This window comes from Varanus komodoensis, unplaced genomic scaffold (assembly GCF_004798865.1).
Source record: "Varanus komodoensis strain SLA01 unplaced genomic scaffold, ASM479886v1 scaffold28, whole genome shotgun sequence".
In the NCBI taxonomy this organism is placed as follows: domain Eukaryota; kingdom Metazoa; phylum Chordata; class Lepidosauria; order Squamata; family Varanidae; genus Varanus; species Varanus komodoensis.
In genome coordinates, this window is record NW_025335727.1 from 3,758,002 (window position 1) to 3,777,885 (window position 19,884).

A 19,884-nucleotide genomic window follows, 5' to 3' on the forward strand; every position below is an offset into this window, starting at 1 on the left:
TATAATCCATTGTGCTGAAAATATATGAAATGGTCTTTTTTCACTGCTTTGCACCTTACAAGAATCAGTGGAAGCCAAATGCACAGGTGCATTTCTGCTTCTGCTTCTTGGAGGATGGAAAAGGGGGATTGGTGCATCTTCCCTATCAGGAAATACATCATGATCCTCACGAATATCTGGAGCCACATGCCTGGTATCAGGAGATGCATGAATTTGCCTTTTTTGCATTGCTAGAAGTTATAGGAAGCAGAGATGCAAAGGCATGTGTGCATCTGCTATTCAGTTCTGTGTGGCTGTGTGGAGGTTCTTGAGGCCTGTGTCTTGGAAGCAGGCGAGACTCAATATATTTACATCTCAAAGAGTATTTGGTTCACTCTCTGCTGCTGTGCTGCACTCTTTGTAGGTCTGCAGAGAACAGATCCCAGGTGGAGCTGGGCAGCACCAAAACTGCACTGGAATCTGATCCAGCTTCAGATATAGAATTAGCACCTGCATCAAAGGTAAGAGATCACCTTGGCCAAGAGTCATTTGGCCAAGTGCTCTGTAAGAGACAACTGAGAATTGCCTTCCTACTCATCTGCAAAAGACAGATATCGGGCGGGGCGGGGGGGGGGGGCTGAGCAGGTCTGGCAAGGACAGGACATTCTGCAGAGTGTTCAATTCATGGGGCCGCCATAAGATGGGGAAGACTTGATGGCATGGAACAACCACATAATTTAAAGTGTGTTGAAGAGTCCATGCAGAGTTCCCTGATTCTCCAAATGTGAGATGCTGTGCTAGCATGAACTCCCTTCATTCTCCACAGCTGTTTTCCTCCCAGGAGAGTTTTGGGACAAGGAACAAGCCTTCCCAGGGAAAGAAGGAAAAGCAAAGTGCAGGTTTGTTTCTTGGTGGGGAGAGAGAGTTTTCCCATCCTTCTCAAGCCCTGCTCTCTGCTTTAGGCTGCCTCCTCATCCCTGCTCGACACCAGATTGCAACATCGGTATTTTGACAAACAGCAGCGCATTTAAAACATAGCAATGGTTGAATTGCATACAAGGCATGCTAAAAGGTCAGTTAGCCATGTCCAGTACCAGTGACATCAACATAATACCCACACTGAGCAATGCATTCAGCAGTTCCCACTAAGTGACCAAACATCTAGTCCAAATCGAAGTAGCGATGGAAGTGGAAAAATAAAGCGGACAACACTGAACTGCTCTGTGCAGCAGTCCCAGGCCAGTGGGGCAGAATATGCGATTTCCCTGTGCAGCAGGGGTGGGCGACTTCAGGGGGTCTGGGCCACCCCCCCGGCTCTCCTCCCCCCCCCCCGCCCAACACTCTGCACAGCATCACACACTCCGTAGGGCACCCACAAGAAGAATGGCTCTGTTGCCAGCAACAATCAGCAGCCAAGTGCTATGGTGCTCTGCAAGGGTCAAGTTTAGCTCATGCTGAAGTTACCTCTGGCACTTTCATGGCTTCGCAGTGCTCACGCGGCCAGGCCTGAAGAAAGGCCATATTAAAATTTCTGTTGCTGCCGCTGTGCAGCCCATGTGACCGGTGTTGCCCGGCTGACGCAAGCCAAATATTCGACTAAGGAGCCCCTCTCTCCTGTTAGATGAGCCCCCCGCCAACTCTCTCGGGCCCTAAATATAACTCCAAAAGAGAAGACATCGCAGCAACAGCAAGGTACCTCGGAGAAGCATCCTCCATTCCCCATGGCAGGGCGGCCTCGTCCGTGCTCACAGAACGTTGGACTGCAACCACAGCACAAGGGTGCCTGCCACCCCGGGAGCCCAGAGGTGGGCCTTGACACCGCTAGTGAAATCCCAGTGCAGTGCCATTGGAGGCCGCATGGGGGACAAGCGACTTCCCTTGGAACAGGGAAGGATAGTTGGAGAGCATTCCCCTGCCAGCGAAATCTGGGAGGAGACCAGGCACTGTCATGCTGCTTTTGCTGTTATTATTTGTGTGCTTCAGCTTAAGCTCCAGAAGATCATTCAAGGAAATCTTTGGCCTGTCAAGAGGAAATAGATCAACAAACAAAGCAGCGGCAGTTGGAAAAATACGAGTTATTTCTACAACACTTTCTTGTCATAAATACTCTTCCTGGCAGACATTCCAGCAGATCAATATGGCAATAAAAATACTGTGCTAAAAAGCCAAAAACCAACTCAGAGGCAGGCACATATCCAAAGTGAGGCATTTTTTAACTCCCAGTACTTAAATAAATGGTTGTGCCCCGGTGTGCGTTGGTGGCTATTAATAACAAATTCAGCCAGCTTATCTCACATATCTCCAGGAGCTTTGGGCAGTCACGGCAACGCAGCAGCTGTCTCCAGGGGATGACACTCGGTTCATTGCTCTAAAGCAGGGCTGGACAGAAAATACACTTCAACTCCCAGCATTTCTGAATATTGGCAGTACTAACAGGGGCTACTGGAAGTAGAAATCCCAAACATCTGGAGGTCCACCTTCTGGCCTGATGAAAAAGAAACTTCAAAGCTTTTTTCTGGCCAGGGTGGTATGAAAATGTATTTTGAGGTCTAAGGCTATGATCCCATGTACTCCTACTTGGGTGAAAATCTCACTGAATGCAGTGGAACTTACTGAGTAATATACAGGATTGCACTGCTAAACCTCCAAAGGCCATTCTCTCCATCTTGCCTGGCCATTCTCTCCATCTTGCCTTTCCATCCATCCATCCATCCATCCATCCTTTCTTCACCTGTTCCATATCATCAGGGAGCAAAATTATACATGGTATGCTTCCACCATACCCATGTGTAGTAGTCAGCAACACATGACAGCAATGACTGTCTCCGTTCTTTGTCCCCAGGTTCATCTGTTAAAGGATGGAGTGACTCTGAATACACATGTGGCATTTGGGTGCCAAAACTAATAAATGCTGATAGGCCTAACTTCCATGATAGGCCAAACTTCTGTCCAGGTCCAGAAACATTTCTAGGATAAAGTTATCCTTGCTAAAATGTCCACCGCTCTTTTCTTGCAAACTATACACTGCAGTGGATCAGTGCATGCATTGGATGCTTTAGATCTCAGTACTTGGCATTTTCAATTGAAAAGGTCAGGTAGTGTGACTGGGTACAAGGCACTTGTTAAAGACATAAGAAGATCTTGCTGGATCAGGCTTTTTGAAAAAAGGTGCATTCACTAAGATATGTATCTTTTGTGGGTTGAGTGGACAAAAAAGCTTTATTTAAAGAGGAAATACCTTGCCAAAAAAACAAGCAAAGCAAAGCAAAAAGCAAAACAAAGCAAAGCATTGAAACATTGTGCAGAAGTGTATATTTTCCAAAACATGCACAATTTTTATTTAATACAGCAAAATCACTAGAAAAATGAGTAAGTTTTGAAAAAATACATACAAAGGTATATACATTTTGAAAAAAGTGTACAAAAATACATATTTTCATACATACACAAAAGTACATGTCCATTTTCATGCAGTCTCCAAAAAAAATCATTCCATATCTGATGCAAAAACTGAATGTCAGACATCTAAAAAGGAAAACTCAGAACCTGAATGAAATTAAGTTCAACACATTTGCCCATCCTGAGATGGTAGTTGTAATGCAAGAACATCTGGAGGTCCAGAAGGTCTCCAACTTGGTACCCTCCGGAAGTGTTAAATGGCAACTCCCAGCATGCCGCAGCCTTTCAGGAATGACTCACCCAGCAAGTGTTTGGCCGTGCCAAATCTAAGCTGGGGACCAGCTGCCTCTTTGGGACCGTGCGTGCAGCTTACCCATATTCAAAGCAGCCAGGCTGGTTGAAGAGACTATGAAGATGGCTCTTGCCTTCTCCCTGTAAAGAAGAGCTGCCAGCCCATCCCTGTAGCTCAGAAGTCCTAATTACTGGGCTTTATTCCATGTTCTGCTGTAGAACAGAAACCAAGTTCCGAAATCAATCTGTTAGGCTCTGAGACTAACAAGTACTCCTGTTCAGATGGCCATAAAGGCAACAGGTTGTGTGCTTAGGTGGCATGGTTCAGCCACAAAACCATATGACCCTTGATCACGCCTGCTGTCATCGTGTTCAGTTCGATGGGCTGCAGGCTGAGAAATACACCCTTTGTCTCCTCTGACAACTTCTCCTTTCAGCATCACTCTACACAAGACTAGACCGCATCACACACCACCAGCACCGTGAATCACAGTAGCTTCAGCCCTTAATTCTGATGCAACGGAAATTATATCCAGTATGACGATAGCTCACTGCAAGTGAATAATCCCAAGGATAATAATAATCAAAATTTAATGCTGGAAGTTGATGCGGTTGCCGTCTGCCGTTGGGCAGACATCTGGCTAATGAGTTTAACCTCAGACAAGTGTGAGGTCAAGAGCTTTTAGGCCACTGTGTGACTTTGCCTTGCCTTGAGCAGAGACATTTCATTTTGTAACTTCAGAAGGGTTGATATTATGAAAGGGTGCTTACAAATGTGAATTCTACTTCCCCGTGGGGAGAATAACAGGAAGGAGGCTGAACCAAAGAAGGAGCCCACCGATCATTATTCATAGGCTGCCACCAGACAGATCAGCCACCTGGCATGTCTTCATGCTGGGTTCTTGGGGCCCATGAGGTCCAGTGTCCCTGCAACAACTCTTTGCAGCCATCTGTTTGTCTGCCCTTCCTGATCTGTTGATGATGATGATGCTGTTGTTTCTCATGAAACGCAAACGGCACTTTTTGACTGGGAGGCTCACATGCTGCAAAGGAACTGTCTTCTCGCAACATCTTTATTTGGGTGTGTAAGAGTGCTTTGGTGTATTTGGCCCTCATGTCTGTCTTGTCCTTAGATTTGGGGCAAATGGCTTTCCTTTTAGACTCAGCACTTGGCTTTCTGGGAAGTGAGTGTTTTGTGGTTGGCCACGCTCCCCGCAACAGTCGTTTGACGATGGGCACCCCTCTCATGGAGGTCATTGTGTGAGCACACCTGCAACATTCTTCCAAAAATCAAAATGCTTCCACCACTTTGGCTGGCAGGTCAACAGTTTGGCACGTTGCAGCCACATCTGCCAAGAACTTTGCTGGGCGCTCAACCCTGTGAAACATGGAGGCAGAAAAGAATAACATTTTCTTGTCAACTCATTTAAGAAAAGTTATTGCAGCCAACCCACAAACACGGACATAGCGCTTACCCTTTTGCAGCATCATTCTAAGTGGCCATCGTCCAATGCATCTTGGGGATGGGCTGGCTATGGAAGAATAAGCCGTGCTCAACTTCCAGGCCACTGTGGGTAGCATGAATTTGTTAAAAAAATCCATCAAAAAGTGAGAGGGGGAAGAAGAGTTACAGAAAATTGTTCAGTGTTAGGTATTTATTTTGACATGCATTTTTTCCTTTTCAGCAAGGAGTGCAATGCATTGGCTACAATTCCAGAACCCATTATGCAGTGCATTGACAAAAAATGCTTTGCATGCCCAATTGGGAATCTGCTAATCTGTGGAGTTGCTCATACAGAGTCTGGAGATGTTCTTTTAATTCCTGTTTGCTTCTACATTGCAAGATCAAAATAGTGACTTGTACAGTTTGTATGGGGGTCAACCACAATCTGGGCCAGTTTCAGGGTGGGCATAGCTGGACACCTTCCGAGGACCCACCCACAGCATACAAGTGCCCCCTGCAGTTGTGCTGTTGCATAGTTGCCTCTTGCTCCAGCCCAGACAAGTTTTGGTCGTGAGAAGGTAGACACCATTGCCTACCCAGCAAGCAAATGGCCACAGTGATGAAGAAGTTGGAAGCCGTAACAGCTGGTGGCAATGCTGGTGAGGAGAAGGTGGAGTCGGTGGGAGAGGGCCCCACTGAGGGCGACTTAGCCCAGGGCCCTGAAGGACCTGCATTGCTGTAGCAGTCAAGTGGGTTTCATGGCAAAGGCTGAAGACCAGGCAGCTGTCTGTTGCGTGCCTTTGCACATTCCATCGGGAACTGGGCTTCATTGGGGGTGGCTTCCATTGAAAGCAGCCTGTGGTCTGGACAGTCGATCTTGTCCTACTATGGGCGTGGGATTTTCTTCTCTAATATAGAACCACAGCTGCATTTTTGGCATACTGGGAACAGGTGGGTGATGTTTTTGCATTGGATATGCCCATACTAGTAGACACCTCTGATGCAACGGAGGATTCATGGGAGAAATCCACGCTCTCAGAGAATGAGGCATCTTTTCCTGAGGCATTGCAGTCAGCTTCCTTCCAAGCACTAAGTATTCTAGAATGAAGATGCGTCGGGTGGTCTCCTCTAAGGTCAGGGGATTTCACTCTCGTGTAATCTAAGATCAACCTTTGAGAGGGAGATGAGCAGGTCTACCTTACCAACTGGAAATGAGACATGTATACTAAGAACTGAGACCAAGAGTGCAATGGCAAATTCATCCAAGTGCATTCATGTAAGAGTTCACACTTCTCCCCATTGTCCGTTTCTGTGAGCATCCACCACTTACTGTATTTTATTTTATTTTATTTTATTTTATTTTAGGCGCGATCTACCAAAGAGCAACGTTGGGGCAGTGCTCTCCTCACACGAAATCATTCCTTGGAGGAAGAATTTGAAAGAGCCAAAGCTGCTGTTGAGGTATTGTTTTGATGTTTGAAGTCTGCCCAAAAATCGTCTTAGTTAAGCAATCTCCTCCTGTGACAGGCCAGTGACTTTCAGATTAACTCAGTAAATCAATTAAAAATAGAAGCTAAGATAAAGAAGCAAGAGTGAATCCACTGTAGGATTAACACATTCATATTTTAAAGGAAGCATCTCACTGGGGGTTTACTTCCGGGTAGACAAGCTTAGGGGTGTTTCCAAAGGAGAGCTCGTAACACAAATGGTGTAAAGACACAGAAGTGTTCTTGCTGCGTTGTTTGACAAATGTTTCCTGAAAGATATTCGGGCAGAATCCAACACGGCTGCTACGCTTGCATGTCGAAGGTCTGTAGCACCCTGTCCGCTGGGTTTTCCAGGTCAAGCTCGCCGTGCATCACAGCAGCTTGCACCATTGGTAAGCGTAGTCCAGCACAGTGTCAAGGGCACAAGTGAAATGGCAGCACTGGATGCTGCCCTGCATCTGCATCTGCACCCATCTATTTATTAGATTTATATCCCACCTTTTTTCTGACAAAGAACTCAAAGCGGCTGCCATCATTCTTCTCCTGCTGCTCTCCATCTTATCCCCACAACAACAACCCTGTGAGGTTGGTTGGGCTGGGAGTCTGTGCCTGGCCCAAAGTCACTCGGTTGGCTCCATGGCTGAGCAGGCACTAGAACCCAGATCGCCTGAGTGCCAGACATGTGCTGTTAACCACTACACCACACTGGCTTTCTGTATGAAAGAACCATAGAGCAAATTCAAGTCATGTAAAAGCATATTTAGGGATAAAGGCGTCTGCCTTTGTCAGTAGCTGTGATGCATACCAAGAACAGCTTTTCCGATTGCTGGAAGATGAACATTCCTAAGAATGAAAAAGCAGATGCATGAGTAGAATCAGGCTTACAAATTAGCTTCTAGATGAAGGCCATATGGATGACATTCTGAGTCAGTAGATCCATCAGTTTTCCGTTCTGTCAAGCACCTCCGTGCCTTTTGTCTGTTCAGTTGGAAGCAATTGAAAGTTGGAGAGACTTACAACGGTCCACTTCAGAGAGGTTTTGTTTTGGTTTTTCGTAAGAATTTTAGATTTGCAGTTTTAGTATCTTGTTCTCAAATCCTTGTCATTCTTCTTACCTAACACGTACAGCATAGTTCGGTTTTTGTTTCTTCCTTCAGTTATATAAATCACATTGATGGAAGCCCATCTTGCTGAAAAAGAACAGAGTTTTAAGAGCACAGTAAAGTAAACACAACAAGCTGATTTTTATATCAGGAATGCAACAAGTTGCTTTTTATATCTATCTGTATCCATGTAGATTCAACAGAACTACAGAAGACCTAATCACAGGCATGCCTCTCTCTCTTGTCATACTATCAGACACCTACACAACTGTTAGAAAATATCAATTGTCATTTAGCTTGTAAAGCAGACTCGTCAACCAGCACCTTTTGAGGGCAGCAAATTAGGAAAGGCTGCACTAAAGATTTTGATGGTATTGATGCCTCTGAAATCATATTGTAGAACTTTCTCTATGTCACAATGAATAGAGCACCAAAAAGTTGCCTGGCAACCACTGGTTGAGCTGCTTCAGCTGCCGACCAATGAGGATGCCCACAGGCCTCTGAACACAGAAGGTTATGGGAGGGGCATGAAGGTGAAGGTCCTTTGCTCCGCCCACTCTGCAAATCAGCGGTCTCACTGCAGCACCGCAGAGGGGGAAAGGCGGCGGCTGTGGCCCCAGCAGGATGAGTTGTGTTTTGAGAGCACCAGCGTCCTCCCCTCTCCACCCGAAATACCTTCTCTGAGGTTGCCCTGATGACCCTGCAGAATCAGGCAGTTCATCCATCCATCCATCCATCCATTTATTTATATAAATATGTTATATCCCGCCCTTCACAATGTCACATTGTTCTTTCTGTGCCTGCTGGAAAGGGAGGATCCAAGGCAGATCCCGGATCCGAGGCTGGAGCTGTTTTCCAGCCTCTGATCTGGGAATCCAAAAACTCCTTCGGCCCTCTAGACACTGTCTAGATCTGTTAGCCCCTGTGTGGGGCAAGACAGGTGGAAGTGAAAACACAAGAAGCTTTGGGCAAAGGAAGGCGGGAGCCAGAGCTCGAGAATGACCCAGTTCGAGGCAACTAAGAAGGCTTTGGAAGAGAGAATGGCTTCAGTTACACTTGAGGAGAAGCATTCTTGAAAATTAGCACTCTAATTTTTAATTGATTAATCAGCCTTTTTCTCCAATCAATTGCGCAGCAGGTTTTTTAAAATAAAGTTTTGCTATAAGTATCTATAAAACCTACAAGAGATAAGTAGAATCTTGTCTCTCTCTCTTTCTCCCTATCTTAGAGAAAAAGATATCTCTCTACAGGCCAGTGACTTCAGGACTGCTGTCCCATAAAAATACAAATTTGCGCATGCATAGAGGGCCATAGGATTCTTTGGAGTCCCAGCTTCAGACTCCTGTGATCTCAGAACTCGGACTCCAAAGGCCAAGTTCTCATGCTGCCCCATTGCAGTTGTTTTGGAACAACCATGTCAGCTGATGGCCACCACCTCAAGGGCCTTCTTTCCCTTCCCCTTCCCCAAGAACTTCCTCCCAAGAGATATATTTCTGGTTCTCTTTGTTGTTTTAAAGACTATATAAAATATATTTGTTTATTTTGTGTTTTAATTCAAAGGGTTTGCTTAACTATGCTGCTTCTGTTACAGGTTCAATTCTCTGTTGTTCTTAACTTTAATTTATGATTTGTGAATTTGGTGCAGTGATACAGAATCATTTGTTTGACATTCAAAGCCACCTTGGGAAGACTGTATTCTACAAAGGTGACTAAGAGATGTAGCAAAGAAACAAAAGAATTGCATTGTTTGGGATCTCCCAGGACTGTTTGCAAATATATGGAAAACGTCCATTTTTAATTTATGCGGGGCATGGTGATGTCCAGTTTAATGCAATGGTACAGCTATAGATCATTGGCTCATTTGGACAGAAGCACATCTGTGAAGTCACCAAATCATTTTTAAATGGGTTTGCCGTTCTGCATTGGGGCAACCCCACACACAGCCTACAGGCCAAAAGTTTCCCTGCCTCCACCCCCTCTGCCCACTGCTGTGCCATCAAAACTCACGGAGACAAAGAAATTACTATTTTACCAAAGATTTTCAGCAGCAAACTGCTATGGAGGCCTAGAACTGCCAACTTCTGCTTCAGTTTTTCCTGAAATCAGTTTTGTCTAAAGCAAGCAAAATTTGCTGAACAGATTTGTCATTAGACCTCCATAGAGGTTTGTCGAAAAATTGGTTGTGGGATGCCATGGTTATGCTGCTGCCACCTCTGCTGATTTCACTGGCATAGCAGAGGCAGGTCTGTGGTCCATGGGCATAACAAGAGGGGCAAACCTGGCCCCAGGACCCCCTGAAATTGCCCACTTCTGCTCTAGTATAAAAGATGTGTCTGACTTTTAGAGCAACAGAGACTTGAGTAAAGCTGTTCAACATTTCTCAAGATTTATCTTCCTGTGTTGCTGGGGTTGTTAGTCATGAGGTCACATCCGACCCATCGTGGCCCCATGGACAACGTTCCTCCAGGCCTTCCTGTCCTTCACCATCCCCCGGAGTCCACCCAACCCCACAGCCACTGCCCCAGTGACTCCATCCAGCCACCTCATCCTCTGCCGTCCCCTCCTTCTTTTGCCCTCAGTTGTTCCCAGCATCAGGATCTTCTCCAGGGAGTCCTTCCTTCTCATTAGGTGGCCAAAGTATTTGAGTTTCATCTTCAGTATCTGGCCTTCTAAAGAGCAGTCAGGGTTGATCTCCTCTAGGACTGACCGGTTTGATCTCCCTGCAGTTCAAGGGAGTCGCAGGAGTTTCCTCCAGCACTACATTTTTCTCCTGAACGAGCATCACTGCCTTTTGGCTCCGCGGAAACACAGCGCACCTTCGTGCCTCTCTCCTCACCCTGGTCAGCACCCCATGCCCATGGACCCACGCTGCCCCCACAGAACCACAGTCCTGCCTCCAGCACAATCCAGGGCTGTGATGTGTTTCCGTCGATGTGCGTTACATAATGGGGAGAGTGGCAGGATGTGCTACAGCTCCTTTTTTCTCCTTTCTTCTCATTCCCACAGAGTAAATAGACAACCTCGGCAAATTTAATGGGCACATCCTGGCTTAGTCCCGATGGGCTCCCTCATTAGGGAAAATTATACATAGTCTGCTGTTCAGAACCAGGGTGAAGGTTACTGAGACTGCATTCTCCTTGCAGATTAATGTATTGTAAACAAATGGTGCTGCCTGAATCATAAATGAAGGAATAAGGTGTTATCGAGATAATTCATGTGGAGTGCCTCAAATGTGCTGTATAAATGCTAAGTATTTATTATTATTCCATAGACCCACAATTATTTTCTAGTCTAGATTTTGCGATATTGTGTATTTTTCCCAGACTGTTTAGAAATGGGGGTGCTGAGGGCAAAGCTTTTTCTTTCTGAATAAAACTCAGGCTTCGAAGATGTATGAAATGCTTACAGCTCTCCTAGTCAATTATGAGACATACCGCTGAACTCTCTTTTCTAATGGGATCCATACTCCAAAATACTTTGCCTAAAGAGATAATTAAAACAACTTCAAATCATAGTGAGTTGGGGCAGGGAAAAAGAAGCCACGATTCACAAAGAATGGAATTAAAAGACTGCTTAGGTAAATTTTTGACTAGGGTAAAAAGTGAAAAGAAGGCATGTTGGGTGTAATTGTTGATATTTTTAAAGAGGATTTTCTTTTCTTTTGTACCTAGTTGCAGGAGAAAAAATATCCCATTAAATTATCAGTGCAGGTAGAAAGGGCGGTTGAGGGGCTGAGAATATAAGCAGATGGAGTGGTGGAGGGAGGGTTCTATAGTCCAATCTTCCTCCCTCCTTCACAATTTTTTATAGTGGAGGGGAACTCCGGTCAATGTTGCCTTCCGCTGCAACCCTTCCATATTTTTCACCATTTCACCCCTTTCTTCTCTCCCTGAAAAATCTATCAAGAAGGAAAAGGAGGAATAGCTGTACAGTGTCTTTTGATTGGGGGCGTTCAGTCCAGAAGCAGAAACACCTGGTCCCCAAGAGTTCAGGCCTCCAAAGAGCCACCTTTTGAGAAGGTGCAGCAGCTTGTGAAGCACAGAGTCCCTTGTGAGGTGTCCACATGACAGTTTTGAACAGGTTGCATATCAGGGGTGCCCTGGGCAAGCTATTGGGGGCCACAGTCCAAAATGGGCTATGCCCAGATCCGAAGGGGGGAGTTGCCATCCAGCATATCTGGAGGCTGCCAGGTTGTGGAATTAGAGAGTCCTCTCAGACCCATCACTGCTCAGCAGGGATGCTAACTTCTCAGCAAGAAGCTCTCAGCAGCCATGCCCCTGTACTGGGTAGGACTGAAGGCAAAACAGGCAGGACCAAAATTGCCAAAAAAATACCTGGGTAAAGTTTCCCTGTAAAGGTTTTATTGTAAGTATCTTAGGAAAGGTATTTCAACTTTCTAAGATGGCAGGTTTGAGTGAAAACAGCCATGCAAAAACATCTGGAGAACATCAGAAGGCCAAATTAGTACCCCAGCTGGTCTGGATTGGGCCCATGAGCCTGAGGTTCCTCACCTGTGTATTTATTTCTTAATTCTCTGAAATGGATAGCTACATCTGTACAGCCCCAGTGTTCCTGTCTGCCTTGGTTCCTTCTTTTGGCCAATTGCTCTTAAACGTTGTTAGATATATTGCCCCCAAATGTGTTTGGATAGACAACTTTTGATTCTCTGTTGTGGCCGCTGTGGATCAGGATAGCATAAAGATCTGGGAAAACCATGAGCCACCCCATCTGACCACAGTCATCAAAGAACGCAACCCTGTGGCCTCTCGACAGCCTTAATCTTCAGCTCCGAGGTTTGCCCTGCCTCCTCACAGCTGATGTTGAAAGATAATGTGCCAGCGTCCTCTTCAAGGCCAGGAACACAACCTTGGGGGATGCAAAAGGAATGCTTTGGCGGGTGGGGAGGGGGCAAGAATGAGCGGACAAGAGATGAGGTATCCTGCAACCCCCTTCCCCCCCTCATGGAGATGCTCCAGCTAGATGGGCTACAAGACAATCTAGTAAAAATGCAGAGTGAATGGACAGGGAGGTGAAGATCCCTCCCTCTCTCTCTCTCCCCCACCCACAGGAAGGCTGCAAGCTCTGCCTTCAGGAGCTAAAGGGCATCATGTGCCAAAAGAGACCTTTGAGCACCATAATGGCTAATACATTCAGCAAAAGCAAAACCTTTTGTGAACCACAGCCCACTCCACCAGGCCGTTTTAACAATGCCAAGCTCATGCGGCTACCTTTCTTTCTTAACATATGATGAGGTGGTTAAGTGTGCAGTACCTCTTGTGCACTGAAAATCCAAGAGTGCATCCCTTACCTTCTCTGAAGCAGAAGCCACCAATCTCCTGGACTCTTAAGCAGACCCAGAATTTCGCGGAATTTGCTATGAATGCAAAACTTTAATGGCTAAACAGCTGATTTTAAATATCGACCCTGCTGATTATCCTTGGAGCTTCAGCTGAAAATTTGGAACAATCATGTTTATGAATCGGCTTTTTCATTTTGCATCTGGGAAAAGCAGAATGCTGCAAACCGAAGACACAATAACTTCACATTGTTCCCCAAAGAGCATGCATAAAATTCTTATTGCTTGGGCTTTATTAAGCAAAAGCTTGGGGGCATCTACCAGTTTTACTTGAAGACGCACTCTGGCAGCTCCCAGGAAGACTGCTATTGAGCGGCAGAGTCCAAGCCAAGAACGCCCTGCGCAGCCACCTCGGGAAGCTGGATTTGGTTTAGGTGATGTCAACACGTCCCAAATGCTGAGGCTGCACCAGTACATTTCTCACTATTGCTATTGGTGTAATTCTGTATTTCAGAAATGAAAACAGCTCAAGATGCATGTATTTGTTTTATTACTATTTAAGCGACTTATAGTCCACTTGATATAAGATTTGTAAGTGATTTAGATAAGAAATGGTTAATAATTTATCCCTCACTAAGGAATAAAGTGAGATATAAATGCAATATATTATCATCATCATCATCGTCGTCAATATAGATACCAATGTAAAAAATGCAGTCAGAATGTTACAGAAACAGCAAAAAGGAACAATGCAATTATATATGGGGAAGAGCATGCATAGGGAGGGCATCTTTAAGAAGGGGCTAAAGTTCCCTCCCCCACCACCACCGCCACCACCTCCAAATTGGACTGATCTATCTGAGCAACCTGTACCATGCGAGAGCTGTGTCCCCTCTCTACCCAGAGTTGTTTTGAGCTTTGAATATGAACAACACCTGCAACATGGTTCTGTAGGTAACAGGCAAAATGTCCAGCCATTTGTTTTTGCCGAGTTTGTATCCCACCTTTCCACCAAACGATGCTCAAAGAACTGAGTGGGAGATTCTTCTGACATGCATTAGGTTATCCTGTGAGAGAAGAGCACAGTATCCCTGGGCCAGGCCCTGACAACATGAATGCCATTTAATGTCCAAGTTCTGCTCTTCTGAGAAATAGTCAAAACAGGAAATTTTGAAATTAGGAAAACTTGTCAGAAGATACAATACAGTTGAGGGAAGTTTCTCTTCCTTTTTCTTTTAATTCTGTCTTTTTACCCCTTCCTGTCTTTCTTTTGCTTTCTCTTCTCCCTAGTCAGACACAGAGTTTTGGGATAAGATGCAAGCAGAATGGGAAGAAATGGCGCGCAGAAACTGGATTTCCGAAAGCCAAGAAGCACAAGGCCAAGCAACGGTCTCCATTAATGAGAAGGTATTATGGATGCTGTGGAGAAGGGAAACTTTGGTCATAGGTCCTCATGGCTGCTGGGAGCAACAGTGGACGCTTGACTAAGAGCTTGCCCTTTCTGGTAGCTGGCAGAAGGGCTGAAAACATCTCCAGTGCCATTCCAGTTTGAGTTGGTTTGCCTAGCTGGTTTAGCCAGCAAGATTTCGCATCTCTGCACAGGATTTCAGGATGTTCTTAGAGCAGGTGTGCAAGCAAGGGCAACTGCTTGGCTACCAAGGAAATCAGTGGCCCCATGGGGCTACCCACACGCTTCTCCCATCATGTGCAGCCAGGAAAAATGCACTTTGTACCACTGCAATGTGGTGCTCCATGCCCTGCTCCCCGCCTGTTGCAGAACTAAAACTCAGAAGATGAAGAAGCAGAGGGGAAGATGCATGTGATTCCTTTAGTAGCATGTGATTCCTTTAGTAGCATGCGATTCCTTTAGTAGCATGCGATTCCAAGTAGTGATGTGTGAGGAATCGATGGGATGGGAGGTTGCAAGTCTGAGAAATCCCAAGCCATCTGCACAGAAATCCCAAGCCAGTGGACAGATCTCAGTTTTGACAATCAGCCATGGTCTGTGTGTGTGTGTGTGTGCGCGCGCGCGCATTTTTAAGCTCAGGAAATGTGTGCAGATTATATCACTCCATATTTTCATGCATTTGCTGAGCTTTTGAAAAGAAATCTAAACAAAATTGGCACTGGTAAGTTCTTTCTGAAGTATGGAATGTGGCTAGCTAAGTACAAAGTTGTGAGAAGATGAAACCGACAAGGATATTTATGAGGGGAATATGCAGTGCCTGCAGTTGCATGAGTACCTTGCAAATGATTAAAAACAGCATGGGGCCATTTACACAGATTTAAAGATTCCGAGCCCATTTGTGCAAAAGCCCCGAGCTTTACAAAACTGCCTAAATGGCACGAAAGATATGCAGAGCTCATTTCTCAGCGTGTGCAACTATTTCACACACATTTTTGGAAGCAGGAAAAATAATCCAGCATGCGTTGCTTCTTATTGCCAGATCAGAATGCTGCAGAAGTCCACTGGGCTCAAACAAAATGGGTTTCCAAACATCACGCATTCCTAGTTCCAAGTTTATCCACTCAGTGTATTAGGAGCGCGGCCAGCATGTTTGAAGAAAAGATTAGTAAGAAGAAAGTGTGTCTATTCACCAATCCCCAGAAATACTGTTGAAAATAAGCTACTATGTGACCTTATATAGATAGGAAGGTCACCAATACCTGGGTCCAGTAGAGCATCTGCCAAGGGAGCATGACCCTTGCCAAGGAACCCCTGGAGCTGCTGCTCTTCTCCTCCACGGCAACTGCTTGCTCTCCTGCCTCTCCCACTCTGGACCAGGCAATGGTGGCGGCGAGAGGAAGGAGCAGCAGAGACCACTGCCTACTTGCTCTTTGGTTCTTTCTTCGTCAAGCAAACAAGTGGTGTCAGTGACTGGAAAGAGGGTGAGGAGCAGGAGCAGCTGGTGGGGAGAAGGTCAACTTCTTAAGGAGAGGCCACTGAGGGTATGTTACCCAAAGGCCCTCAAAAACATGGAGCTGCTCATGAAACCTTCGTGTGTAAGTAGCAGATAATGGGCAATTTAATTTGAGATAGCTTGAGGTGCAGGCCTACACTTGCTTTCTTGGAACAAGGCTCAGGACTTTCTTCTAAGTAGACATGATCAGGATTGTGCCATGAAAACCCCTTGGATCTGCATCTCACTTTCTGTTTCAGGGCTATTATTTCCACACAGAAAACCCTTTCAAAGACTGGCCTGGTGCTTTCGAGGAAGGACTGAAAAAGCTGAAGGAGGGGAACTTGCCCCTCACCATCCTCTACCTGGAAGCCGCTATTCTCCAAGATCCTCATGATGCCGAGGTATCTGCCCCGATTCTTATTCTGGGACTAGGAGGCATTCACTTGATATCATTTGTGAATAACTGAGAGATAATCTTTAGTAACCCTGAGTAATTCAATACATGGTTTGTGATATTTCCAGTATAATCAAGTTGTGGGCAATGTACCATCATATTGAAAGGAAGGATTTCACAGTTTGGGATAAACCAACTTTTTGCATTCAAAGCAAAGCCTACAATATCTATTCAATAACATCACATGTTTAGCTTTGAGATATTCTTGAACTCTAGATATTCTAAGACTCAAGAATTGTGGACTTGGGTGACTCTCATATTGGCATATTTCAAGGAAACCATAATAAATACTAACCAGAGTTTGTCAGTTGGAACAGTCCACAAAGTGGTTAATAATGATTTTTAGAAAACCTGAAGCCAAGCTAGGAAGGCTGCAAGCCTGGGCCTTGCTGAAGCTCATTCTTGTCCATAAACAAGGCTTCCCCAACTGGGTGCTCTTCCAATGTGTTAGACTACAACTCCCATCATGTTAAAGCCAAGCTTAAACAGGAGTTGTAGTCCAACCCATGTAGAGTAAGATGTGAATTAGCATGATATTGGGATTGGATCAGTCAAGTCCGAATTATATATAATTCATGGGGGGGGGGGGGTTCTTAGATGTGATTTGTTACAAGGTAACAGTCAAGGTTGCAATCTTAAATGGAGAATTAGAACCCTTGCTGGTCTTCTACTCAGAATGGTCTTCAAAGTTCTTCTCTCCCATATCTGTTCCTTAGCAGTGGTAATACAGATAAGGGTTAGCTGGCTGTTGGTCAGACCTCTACTCAGCATTATAGGTTTCAGACCTGCTTCTGCTTCTGGAACAAGACTAAGTTCAGGATTCAGGAATACACAGAACTAAGCACCACTTGTAGGTTAGTTTGAAGCTGGCTCAAAATGGCATCAGCTGGAATTAAGAGTAATGAGGGTTCTACCACTCCTCCAATTTTAGATGACATTTCAGCTTGCACCAGTCCAGCTCCTGTTTGCACTGTTGTGTCTTGGATCCCTCTGCAGAATTAGGTTGATGCAGGTGGATGGGAAGGAGAGCATAAGGAGGATGTGGGTTGCAAGGATCAATGCTATATGGAGCTGGTTTGTTATGAAAGCAGTGCCAAAGTGGAAGCCCTACATCATGTTAAGCAATGGTGCAAGCTCTCTGGCTACTCATTCCATGGACATGGGGTGTAGTGACCCCATTACATTTTAGGAACTGCTGGCCAGCAGGACGAAGAGTATTTCATCAACCAAGCATTTTTGGCCTGGCCTTTCCTTTCCAGAGGTGTGTGCTGGTCCCTCTGTGCTACAGGATGAAGAATAAATTGGTTTGCCCCAAGGAAGGCTTGAAGGTTTCGGAAGCAGCACTGCAGAATGTTTGAGGACCAGGCATCACATGGTGTCAGGAGAGGGATACAACCCCTCCCCAACCTGTGGAGACCATCAAGTGGCCCTGACTCAGTGGCCAAGCATTTGCTTTACACGCAGAAGGTCCCAGACTCAATCCCTGGCACCACCAGATAGAGAGGGCTGGAAAAACTGCCTGGAACCCTGGGAGAGCCACTCCTGGCCAGCTGACTGTGCCACATGGACACTGGGCAAACTGAGTCTATGTTGCTCTGTGCCCACAATCTTGTAAGGCTCCGGGGCACTTCCTGCTCTTGCTTTTCGATTTGTTTTGTTTATGGGACTCACTGCTGTCAAAGAGTTTTGCTGAAAACTCTTTATCCAGCTGCAGGATTCGTTCTGCCAACACACAGCAGTGTAATAAACCTACCTCTAACTATGTTGCAGGCTTGGCAGTTTCTCGGGATAACACAAGCAGAGAATGAAAATGAGCAGGGAGCCATTGTCGCCCTCCAAAGGTAGGCAGTATAAACTGCAGTGGATTCCCCGTTCGGTGCTGTGCATGGGATAACTGATTGGTTGCCCTCTTGGTTCCATGAAAGATAAGGAGAGCGTCTCAATAGAAGATAAAATAAGATCCAGACATTGTTTTGGTATCTTGTCCTTTACCGCACAGGGCTGCTTTCAAGTTCCTGTTTTAGACCAGGAGGCCAGATTCATCCCAGAGCACCATTAGGCAACTAGCAGTCCTGCAAATGTTTTGACCCCATCTTTCCAGCTCACACAGCCAGTGCTAAGGAGTGATGGCAGTTGTAGCGAAAACATCTGGAAAGCCACAAGTTGCCCACACCTGACTAGATATGGGGAGAGCTGTACAGCTTGGAAACTTGCTATTTACACTGTCACTTGATCCTACCAAGGTTGGCCATACCATGAAAAATGCGAAGCAATAGCTTCAGACAGCACCTTATAATGGAGTGCCATTTTCTGCTTCATCAAAAAAAGAACAGACACGGTTTCCAGAACACTGGTTTGCATACTGAATTCTCCCTTCCAGTTCAGAAATGTCTAATGCCACCCCAATGCATGATCCAAATCATTCTGATCTTGCTGAACACCTGTTGTTATTTAACATCATGTCTTTGGATGGATTTTCAGCTCCGTGGGATGTAATGTTGTTGAGGGGGCAGAATTCCTCTCCTGGGGTGCATACAATAGAAAGATCGTGCTGCTGCATTAGTGCCTCTAACCCTGCTCTGGTGTTCTTGCTCCTGTGCAGAGCACAGGTGTGGGACCACAAGAACTAACGTCGTCCCCACTGTACACGCAGTTCTCCCTCCATCTGGCACCTGGATACACAACGCAAACATCTAGGAAGTGGGAGTTAGTGGGTACGGCTTCACACATGAAGGCTTTCATGTAACCTGCAGCACTGCACAATCTGAGTATTGCAAATACCTACACCTGGCAAATGCCTGCACTGTAAATGCAGACACTCAGGGAAGGAGCTACTTGACATATACAACATCAGGGATGGGTCTCTTTGGTGCTGCTCTACCTGCAGTGAGACTTTATATGGGAGTAAAAGCACCAAAATAAGAGCTTCCATGGTGTGTCCGGCCAAGGAAGATCTCAGAAGCTGGGTGGCGAAGAAAAATCCGATGGATTTCCACTACTCCAAGAGCATGACTTGCGTACCCACCATCTCTCCTGGCCCCTTCACATCCATAATGCAAGCTGAATGAATTATGCAGTGTATGCAAGTTGGCTTTGATTGGCATAATTGCTATGTGGTGACATTTTTTGAAAAATTGGAGCCACCTCGGTGCAGAAAGAAGAATACTTTTTCTAGCTCTCACAGCCTGCAAGATCTGATTTAGTATGTTACTGTATCAGACAGGAACAAGCAGAGCTGGCCTTGTCCAGCAAACATGAACAAGGAACTCTGCAAACAAGAGAACTCTTTGGTATTCCTGGCACTTGCACAGCTTCTAAGAGTGTATCTCTTCATTAGAAGTGCTCCTTAACTGAGATGAACTTGCTCTGACAGCCACATGTTAAGTATATGCTGATCTTTGTTGCAGTGTAATCCAGTGTAAAGCCACAATAGCAGCAGATTAACACGAATGGCTCGTGTTGTAGGCCGACACATCTGCAGGGAACCAGACTGGAGGAGGCGGCCCTGTTCTAAGCCATGGCAGACAA

At 45.6% G+C, this 19,884-nt stretch overlaps 1 protein-coding gene across 3 annotated transcripts in view; it reads left to right on the forward strand.

The window, feature by feature from the left end:
- Positions 1-19,884, forward strand: part of PEX5L (peroxisomal biogenesis factor 5 like) — a 51,840-nt gene that overhangs the window by 26,549 nt on the left and 5,407 nt on the right. For all 3 annotated transcript variants that reach the window (XM_044434651.1, XM_044434652.1, XM_044434653.1), the window contains 5 exons: positions 404-500; positions 6,479-6,574; positions 14,290-14,406; positions 16,160-16,303; positions 18,127-18,197. In XM_044434651.1, coding sequence (XP_044290586.1) covers positions 404-500; positions 6,479-6,574; positions 14,290-14,406; positions 16,160-16,303; positions 18,127-18,197 — 525 coding nt within the window. The remainder of the gene's footprint in view (positions 1-403; positions 501-6,478; positions 6,575-14,289; positions 14,407-16,159; positions 16,304-18,126; positions 18,198-19,884) is intronic.